At 27.8% G+C, this 11,183-nt stretch overlaps 1 protein-coding gene across 1 annotated transcript; it reads right to left on the bottom strand.

The window, feature by feature from the left end:
- Positions 1 to 979: 979 nt before the first annotated feature.
- Positions 980 to 7,063, bottom strand: LOC126848503 (ATP-binding cassette subfamily G member 4). Its single transcript, XM_050589496.1, has 2 exons — positions 6,599 to 7,063; positions 980 to 3,987 (listed from the first exon to the last, which is right to left on the bottom strand). The coding sequence occupies exon 2, from the start codon at positions 3,338 to 3,340 to the stop codon at positions 1,556 to 1,558; it is 1,785 nt and encodes a 594-aa protein (XP_050445453.1). The 5' UTR covers positions 3,341 to 3,987; positions 6,599 to 7,063; the 3' UTR covers positions 980 to 1,555.
- Between the last annotated feature and the right edge of the window lie 4,120 nt (positions 7,064 to 11,183).

The raw sequence follows: 11,183 nt of genomic DNA, 5'->3' as shown, positions 1-11,183 counted from the left end.
TTTAATTTGACTATTTCTCAACTTTCACTTTGCATATGCGCGGTCTTGTACATTACTGTTGCAAAATTATTTACACGACCGCAATATTAGCGGTCTTCTATCTAAAACCACTTTCGACCTAATGCTGCGAAGTATGATTAAGAAACCCTATTGCGAATTTTATCCAGTGGTTTTTAACCGATAACTCGCATGACCTATATGTAACTCGCAAGATATCCGTTGCTATTTTATCATTCTTAACTTTGTACTTACTAGATATGGAAAATATGAGAAAATTATAATGTTTTGTAATTGAGAAATGTTATTTAATTGAGAATCGTTGTGTTTAAGAGAAAACATGAATTTATCGTGAAAAATTTTTGGGATAGTTATAGAATTGAGATTTAATGTGAATTACTAAAATCATTATAAAAATGTACATGTATAATATATCAATCATTTATGTTGGATCGTAGCCTTACAATTATAGTTTTTTAAATATTTTTATTTTTAAAAATATTCATTTCATAAAATATATTTACTTGGACATTTTTTTATTTGATTGCATTTTTTTATTTTATTATATATTAAAATATATATGCTTCATGCTTAATAACAACTTGAGGCATTGTGCATATAAATTTATTCTAATATATGATATTAATAAAAGTTGAAACAAAATATGTGATAGCAATTTGCGAAATTTTTGCATAATATGCAATTGCAAATAGAAATAGAGTAATCACTTATTTATAAATGACAGCAAAAATGTTCTTTTAGATCAATATGTTATCTAACATTTAAAAATAATATATAATTTGGCACATGGTATTATTTTTGTGTGCAATTGATCTAAATCTTAATATTAATTTTAAAAATATTGTTGGAGATTGTTACAAATTACACACACACACACACATATACAATATATATATATATATGTGTATATATATATATATATATATATATATATATATATATATATATATAAATTGAAATACACATAATTAAATTTTTCTTCATAATTATAACTACATGAAATACGATATCCATTATTACTCTTCATTCATATTAAATTTGCATGATAGTGAAGATATTGTCCATATAGTTACCGTCTTATAGTTTAATTTTTACTACTTGTTTTATCTTATCCTGCCGATACGACAATAATTAGATTATGTTAAAAAAAGATCGATTTAATTGTAGCGTTTAAGCGTTACTTTTACTTCTTGTTTTACATAAGTTGCATAAGAATTCCTTTCGTTATACAATCGTCTCGATTCTCTCTATTTGTTAAAAACTATCACTATCTTCTACAATACCTTTAGTGGAAAGTTGATTACGAAAAACAGTAGAGATATTATGTTGTCACAGCCATATTGAAATTTCTGTTTCTATAAATTATTTTTAACAATTAACATATTCTGCGAGCACATTTTTGCATGATGTCATGTTTCATAACATTCCATATCGATGATTCCTGTACGGAAGCGTAGCGTTGCTTATAGAAAAAAATCGCCGCGCTCTTTCATGAGCAATTGCTAATTTTTGTTTTAACAATAATAACAAATGTTCATCATAATTTCGACAATTTCTTTTTTAACGACACATAAACTATAATCCGAATGACCACGAACCAACTGAATAGTATGACAACGTCAATCCAAAACATAGGCTTGGACATATGTAATTCTTCTAGTATTATTGATGGTATCCGAAGATGACAATAATTTACTTGACTCGGACAATGTATCTTCTCTCGATAAAAACCGTAAATAGCTTGCACTAAGCCCTCAAAAGAAAATCTGAAGTAGTTAATGTAGCTGACATAGTAAAGAATCACCGGCATGTGATTGAAAGCAATCAGAAAGCCCGATAGACATAACATAATACAAACGGAAACAGCTCCGAAAAACGTGCCATTAATGGGATTGAAAGTTGCACCCAGACCCAAGCCTATGCCCTCTGAGACAAGACTCGTCAAGATTAAGATGAACAGAAACATGAAGAATCGATGCCATTCCATAGGTTGACTGCTTAATACATAAGAGATACTTGAGTAAATGAGGATGAATAATATCTGCAACGGCAGAGTGATCACTAGAGTTGCTATATAGTAAGTCTTTAGTTTGTACCAATTGTTGAAGCGCTCCTTCCTTAGAATGTTAATTTCCGAAGGAAACTTTAATACGGCCGGTATCAAAGTGGTGTACCCTACAAATACAACGCTTATTATCAGGAAACCAATATTGCTAAAGGTCTTGCTGCTGTCGTCGCCGGAATGTTGAAATAGTAAGCCTAACAGAATAGCCACGAGGACGTGGATGATGATTTTAAGGTAAAGCGTCGTCCAATCTCGATACATTAACATTATGGAACGACATACGAGTACCATGAATTTTATAATTTCAGAGGGAGGTTTCAGCGTTGAAAGCAACTGTACGTTCCGCTCGTCGATGGACGGTTCCTTGATGCGCATTTTTGAAGGTGTGACAGTTCTTTGGCAATAATATTTGGCCATCGTAATCAGCTGGTTGTCATAATTTCCGTAATCTCCGTTGACTACCTCCAGCATATAATCCGCAGGATTGTGATATTGAGGACACTGAAAGCCCTGCCGGGCGAAATAGTTTACCGTGTTAGCGGGCGTCCCGGCGTACATACATTGACCATCGACTATCAGGTAGACATGATCAAACATTTCATAAATCATTGCACTGGGCTGATGAATGGTGCAAATGATCGTTCTGCCATTCTTCGCTAGAGTCTGCATCGCAGAAATGCACTGAAAGGACGCCAGCGAATCCAGGCCGGTAGTCGGCTCGTCCAGAAACATTATTGGCGGATTATCAATCAGTTCTAGGGCAATGCTAAGTCTTTTCTTCTGTCCTCCACTAAGCCGGCTGATCTTTGTGTTCTTTGTTTTTGTTAGATTTAGTCTCTCCAGGATATTTTCGGTTAGTGTCTGCCTGAACCTATGCGTCACATTACCGATTTTCAGATAGGTCGCTATTATCATGCTCTCTTGGACAGTGAACAGATCATACAGATAGTCCGTCTGCTGAATGTAGCACGAGTCCTTTTTGTATGTGTTCCAATTTTGTGTACCCTTGTTGCCGATATAGTCGATCGTTCCCGTTAATCGTCCCTGCTGGAATCCATTCAGGACGTTGAGCAGTGTGGACTTACCGGCACCGGACGTTCCCATGATGGCAGTCAATTCTCCGGCTTTGAAGAATCCGTTCAAGCCCTTTAAAATCTGTTTTTTCTGTCCGCAGAATCCGATCTGGACTTCATATGACAAATCCTTGAAATGGATGTCAATCATTCGACTCAGCGTGGCTGATTTATATTGCGACATGGCTTATCGGTTTAATTGACTTTAAAAAATCTTCCGTCTCTCTATTAGCTACACTTTCCTTATTTAGACTTCTATCAATCCACGTTTATCGTAAAAGATACCACAAAAAATTCCATCTATCCGACGAAGACAAATTATTTACATGTAATGTACATATACGTTGTATACGCGATGATAGGTCCGTAATGCGGTCCTTTGTTGCAATTGCAATTAAATTTATGATATTTCACTCCCAATTTCGGCGTCTTGTCTAATAATCGTGGATATGATAACGGAATATAATTTATAATTATGAGATTTTCTCTGAATTTTTCTCATAAACAAAATATTTTGTAATCTGTACAACTAATATCGCCATCACCACTTTAAACACATACATACATGAGTCTCTGATAATTCGTTTTTTTCTGTTAATTTGTTATTTATGTGTTATTAATGTGATTTCTTATACTTATAATATTTATTTTATCTCACACTTAGTATATTATACATTTTATACATCATGCACGTCTTCATATCATTCGTTCTTATAATGGAAATTATAAGAATTCTCTTCTTTTACGAATGGATTGCGATCCCCGATTATATTTTTTTAAAAGTTTCCGTGTTCTTTACTAATCACATTCTGCCATCTCATCTTTGTTTATCTGCAATACAATAATATTATATTATTATATTTACATTTACATTTCAACCAGTGAATATATTCTCGTCATGTTTAATGACACACAATAACAAGAATGATTAAATGCGTTACATGTGGTTGATAATTTATTAAATAACTTTTATGCAAAAGCAAACATTTATTTGTAGAAAGTTATTTATAGCTAAATGTCACATTATTAAATTAGAGCCATATATCATATTACATATTATTAGATTAAATGATATTTGTTAAATTTCTAGGGATTATTAAAATGTCTAAAGACATATTCAAAATGTCGAAAAAGGTCATAAGACGTCTTTAAAATATCTTTGATATATTTTTTAGGTATGTGTAGTCTGGGTTATTAAAATAAAATTTGCATTTATCCGGATTATCTTATTTCTATAATACATTTATTCTATCGTGATCACGCGCATACACAATCTGATCATTAATCTTTTTCGAAAATAACATATCTTAAAAATATATAAAAAAGTTTGTACAAATGAATTAACATAATTTTTCAACATCTCTAAAAAGAATGACAAAATAAAATAGATTCTAATTTTCTAATAATGCGCAAAATCTTTGTTTACAATGTCATTATTTTACGTTTTTCTATTCAATATATAAACTGACCAATATCGCAAAATATTGTATTGACCACTATTTTTATCAATATTATTATTTACATTAACGACATTTTTAATCATAGGTCTAATTACGATATAAATATGAAAAGAGCATGTATGTGTGTGTATTGCATTTTCCTTTATATAATCATAGTCTTTAATTTCATCGTTAATAATTCTCAGTATTTTATAATAATCTCTTGCACTCAAACATTATCTCGCAAGAAATCATTCTAATAGGCATAATATATGCATGTGTATTTTTTTTTTTTTTTTGCATTTTAGAATATATTAATTTTTTTAAGTCAAATTATCGCAAATTGAGACTATTAATTTTATTACGATAATTAGTAACGTACGTTTTTTACATAAGTTTTTACATGGTTATTGAAGTCAAGTGACTAAAGTCGGTGATAACATATAACATTGTAGATCATCATCCATATGAAAATTGGAAATATTTCAATGCATTAAAAAAATATAATTTTTTAAAAATTATTTATACATATGCATTGCAATGTGTTGAGAAAAAAATTGGAATGTACATGGCGAACGCAAATTTAAAATTATAAAAGACACAGTTTGAAACCATTAGAAAAAAAATATTTTTAAATATTTTATAAATCTAATTTATTAGCACTTTTGCGAAAAGTGGCGTTTTATTAAATAATTTAAATTCCAATTTTTCTGTTTACAGATATAATCTTTTTATTGATGTCGCTGATAGTTATTAGTTTATTAATATTTTAAGACAATATTTAAAAATTTTAATTATTTATATATAATTTGCCGATTCTCTATGAATGCTTCTTTGTCTTTCGATATTGAATATGCGTTTTAGTCCTTCACAGTTCCTTCTACGCTGACCCTTTTCGCAAGGTCAACAAGTTTCCTACTTGCAATAACCTTTCGGACTGTTAACGACCCTTTGGAATGTTAATTTATTCACTTGGGTGAATTAATTTCCTCAAAACAATTACATTTTTTAAGTCGAACAAATCAAATCTAGGTCAAATAAAGAATTATAGATCAACTAAATATTGAATAATAATCTACATTTAATGACATGAAATGTTTTTTCATTTTTAATGACTTATTAAACAAAAATTTATAGATATAGATAGTAGCAGTTAATAGCTTACTAATTTGATTAAATTGACAAAAATAAAGAAATAAATAATCGTTAATGAACAAGCACACATCTCGTATCTTCGTGAAAACAAAATAATCTTATTGAACTTTAAACTTGACATATTTAAACTGTTTGCCTGTGTAATTTATTGAATTTTTTTTTAATAAGAATTGTTTTATGTAATGTTCAAATATGAAAAAGCATTAAACAATAGCGAATAACTGATTAATTTTTTGCTACATAACAATATAAATTACTACTCGTATATGTTATTAATTAAATTATTAATGTGTATACAAAAAAGGTTTAATTTCTGAATATACATTGTCATATTCTTAATTTATATTTATATATTATATTTATACATTTTCCCTTTTTTTTTAAATAGACAGAAAATTTTATTAACATTAAAATTGTCAGATGAGTTAAAAATCGGTCAAGAATATTATAATTATTAAATGCAATACTTATTTATTAAGTCAAAGGAGTAAAAATCACTTTAATATATAAAAATAAATAGCAATCGATAAATTACATATAAAAATGATACTATAAGAAAGAATAACGAAAGCAGAAAAAAATACACCTTAAAAAAACAATGATAACATTTGTTTGAAGGATTGAGTTAAATATTTACAAGTTTTTCAAAATAATACACATGATTGTTGTATAAAATCGATTTTAATTATGATTTTTATTATAAATTTATATGGAAACCAAATTGCGTGTTTCTGTTTTTTTTTCCCTTTTTTTCCTCATTTAACTCACTTTTTTCTTTTTCGGTTCATGTTACTTTTGCGACTTCGATTTATCTAATCTATATTAATTGATAAGCTTCACACACTTACGTCACATACAATGAAGATTCCATCGATGTCTTTGTGATTTCTGCTGATATATTCCTACTACTCGTTATCGAAAATTTTGATAAATTTGAAGAACTTAAAATTGGAAACTATTATGTACAATTGGTCAGTACACCTGGCCAAACATTCGGGCAATCCGTCAGTAGCGCAAATTAAACAAATAACAAAAAAAAAACTTAAACCGGTTATAATTAAAAATGCGTGATTAAAATTTCAAAGAAAGACGCGTCTTGTCGAAACTGGTATCGACTAACCCCGGATCCGGCCTATGTGCGACTGATTGACTGTGTACTTATATTAGATCTGTCAGTGCGAACAGTATGCCTCGAGTGATGGTAGCAAAATGGCTGAATACTTTACATTGCATCCGTCTAACCTTCTACCGTTGGCAACCTTCTACCGCCGACATGTAGTAAACCTTCCTTCTTGAGATTTTCGCTTTTTTCTTCCGCGAATGTCTATAGTACCAGTCGTGACAAAACTTGTGAAACCTGTTCTAAACGTTGCCCCTTGGTTCTATTCCGCATCTTCTGAACAATGCATTTTCGTTGTCCTTGAACTAAAATTGAGATAAGTTTAGATAAGATATGTGTGTATATGGACATAAAATATTTTAGATTGGTAGAAGAATTTTTAAAAAATAGAATTTCGCCAAATAAATTTGGCGACGATAAAATTAATTATTCATTTTATTCAGTTTCTTAATTTTTATATTAAAAATTTTATGTCTATATGCAATTTCTTGATAAAAAAAAAGAAGAATATTATACAATCATAGATAATTATAAATATTATATTTAAAAAATCATAGATCTTATGTATAAGATAGATATAAAATCTATGTGATAAATAGATCGATATGTTTATAATTTTATAAGAAAAGCCATTAAAATATGCATGGGCGTCCGCAAGAGGAGGCAAGGAGGAGCACATGCCTTTCTCTAAAAAATAAAAAAAATTCATGATCATAATTCTATTATTCATTAGTGCTAATGATGTATAAATATTAAAACATATATTTCAATGAATCTGAGTAACATTTTATGTCATGCCCTCCTCACCCCTCTGAAAAAAATCTTACGAAAGCTCTTGTAAATAGTTAAAAACTAATATTGTAACAAACACGGAAGTAATGAAGAAGGTCGCGGAAATAATGAAGGCGAACCAGTTTAAAAACAGAACGCGCACTAATAACACATCATTATATATTTAAAAAAAATGTACATACGTAAAGATCTACAAAGAATATGATTTACAAATGAATTAAATAATAAATTAACTAACAATATTGTGACAATATGTATTATATAAAATCTTCATAATATATAGACTAATAATATTGTGGCAATGTATTATATAAAATCTTCATAATATATAGAATCAATTTCAGCGATGGATGGGAATCTAAAAACAATGAAAAACATTTATATGAATAATGAAAACCATTTATATAAACAATACAGTATACAATTGTGAATACAATTTATCGTAATTATGAGTTTTCTGCAATATCTACACATTATTAAGATTTATTAATCATGTTTTAGTTGAATTTTATAAGCATAAAATATCTGTTTTTCCCGGAGTAATTGATGCTGTCTAATTTAAAATAAATTATTATTTGATAATAATATTAGTCTACGGTAATTTACGGTAACATTATTCTTACGGTAACAATATATTAAAATTTTTTGTAGTTTTATTTTACGCGTTACCTACTATGTAGATAAAGTAATTTTCCGAATCAAATAAAAGCACATTTTTTGCATGATAGTATTAATTGTATGCATATTGTGCATTAGTGCATTAATAATGATATATTATCACAGTTGCATAGCAATTGCAATAATATATTATTAACATGTTCTTAAAAAACTATGTAACAAACTCATGTATATTTCACAATAATCATATTGTTATTGGACAGATTAATAATAAGTTTGTGTATGGTAGAAGTTTTACATAATACAAAAGTGCCTTTTAGAAAATTACAGCTTGTGTATATTTTTACAGACGGGATAAAAAAAAATTATTTCTTATTTTATTTGCAATAGCAATATCAAAGCTTCTGCTTTCTAACTTTGTTATATCAAATTATAATATTTTGAGGTTAAAGCGAAAAATTGCGCAAAATTTTTCCTTGCTACTTTACGGAATATTATAAGCAAATTATTCGAAATATAATATATCTGATAAATAAATATTAAAATAAATTTTAAAATATCTTTTCTTATATTGTAACAGATAGTAACTATATCGATTTTTCATATTGTTTTACATTCAATGCATGCACAATTCAATATGCAATATTTATATATTCAAAGGAAATAAATAATCTTATGACAAAAGATTTGCAACTATTTATTAATTCTACTAAAACTATTAATCAAATAAAAAGAAATCTTTTATATAATTGAATTGTAATAATTTGTAATATTAGCATGGAAAAGAAAATTAGTTTGTCCCGATATATTATGTAAAAAAGAATTCACACATGTTCAACTCTGATATTATATTCAATATGATGTAAATGTACAATGAGACTTTGGAATCTTAATAGCTATTTTGGAGCTAATTTGGAGTTTAACGTTTAACGTGTTAAACAGCATTATATAACTATCATGACGTATGCGTTTTTTATACTTGATTGCAGATACGATTATTATTAGAAAGTAAATTAATTTGCATATTATAATCAAATGAGAAAAAAAGGGAAATGAGCAAGATGACATAAGATTATTTAATCAATGCAGTCATTTGTCAATTTTTTTATTGATTCATTAAATATCTACGATCCTAACTTATTAAAAATTGAATTTTTTCTCTGAACAATATTATATTTGTGATTATTTAACTAAAAATATCTAAACGCGAGTATCAATAGTAAAAGCAGGTTGCAACTAATAATGTTTGTTGTGCAATAGAATGCATTTTTAGTAAAATCAAATTATTCTCAACCGTAACATTTGATCCAATGTTTTAAATTGAAGTTTCCAGAGGGTAGCAAATCTCCATTCTGGAATCTACAAAATTAACAGACATCTCTCTTTTATATATTATATTTTATATATCTTTTATATATCTTTTATATATCTTTTATATTTTATTTTAAACGAAATTTATTTTAGAAATGAATTTTAAGTGAATCAATATATATATATATATATATATATATATATATATATATATATATTGATAAGGATATTGAATATATATATATATATTCAATATATATATATATATATATATATATATATATATATATGGTTATATGTTTTTGGAAATATATATATATATATATATATATATATATATATATATTTCCAAAAACATTTAAAATCAAATTACAGTAATTATGATAAGATATGTTGCTCTTCTTTATTTTATCACTCCTTCGCAACTATAACGACGGACGATAAAAACAATGATGTTGTTAGAATTATTTTTGTAATAATCAATTATATGACATTAGCAAAAAAATTTTAATTTATTTATTAAACAATAACAATATTTTATACAATAACTCAGTATGCACGAACCGGGTACTTGCGATGATCTCATCTTCATCTAGCACTTGCGACTTAAATCTATTGATTTTGATTGTCCCGCAGAATACATTTGGTGTATCAATTGAAGATCCTCCTGTAATAGAGTTGACCAAGAGTTAAGGTCTTTAATCTGAGTAGGTTTTTATCTGTAACATATAAAAAAAATAATCAATCGGGATTACCAATTTAATTGAAATTAATCAATTTGAATTAAAAATGCATGAAAGCATGATATATGTAATAAAAGAAATATCATTCATGATTTTTATTTGTCTCGATAATAGTACAGTTATCTACATTTTTTTTCTTCAGGTTGCAATATTATTTATTTATTATTTATTTGTTCTTAGTCCTTGCCTTTCGGCTTAGGACGAGCTTTCGGTTACAAACTTTTCATCCCATCAAAATTTAATACAATAATCATTGAAACTTAAAACTAAAACTAACATTAAAATTCAATTTCTTCAAGTTGCAATAATTATTAATGTGTAAATATTTATGATATTGAAAATATAAATTCAATTTTTTAGTACATTTTATTGAAATATTTTATAATATATGTTAATTGCAAACATTACAACGCATAAAAGGAATGCAAAACTGAATTTACATAATATTATATAGCGTAATCTTAAGTATTATTTTTTTTTTCTTCCAGTTAGTTAGCCGCCCGTCTCTTACCCTCGATAAGACGAGTAAGGATGAAATTAAAGATGGCCGTACTTTTTTCCATTGTTTCATCCCCTACGATTCTCCCACTTTCGCAACTTTACTATTTTTCTTTCGAAGGGTGAATTGCGTTGGTGGGGGCAAAAAATGGCCGAGAATATTTTTAGAGATCAAGAAAGGGGCGGTCCATCGAGAAGATTCTATATCCTTCTATATCCTATTTCAATATCCTTCCTGTCAAATGAAAGCTATTGGTAAATATATAGTTTGAAGAACAGTTGCGAGTTAGAAACATAGTAAGAAATTGTATATGGAAAAATGTAATTATTTTTTAATTTTAATTTTTTTTT

Source organism: Cataglyphis hispanica, chromosome 3, assembly GCF_021464435.1.
Source record: "Cataglyphis hispanica isolate Lineage 1 chromosome 3, ULB_Chis1_1.0, whole genome shotgun sequence".
NCBI lineage: Eukaryota > Metazoa > Arthropoda > Insecta > Hymenoptera > Formicidae > Cataglyphis > Cataglyphis hispanica.
Note: the sequence above shows the minus strand (reverse complement) of the source record. Positions and strands in the feature narration are given on the sequence as shown.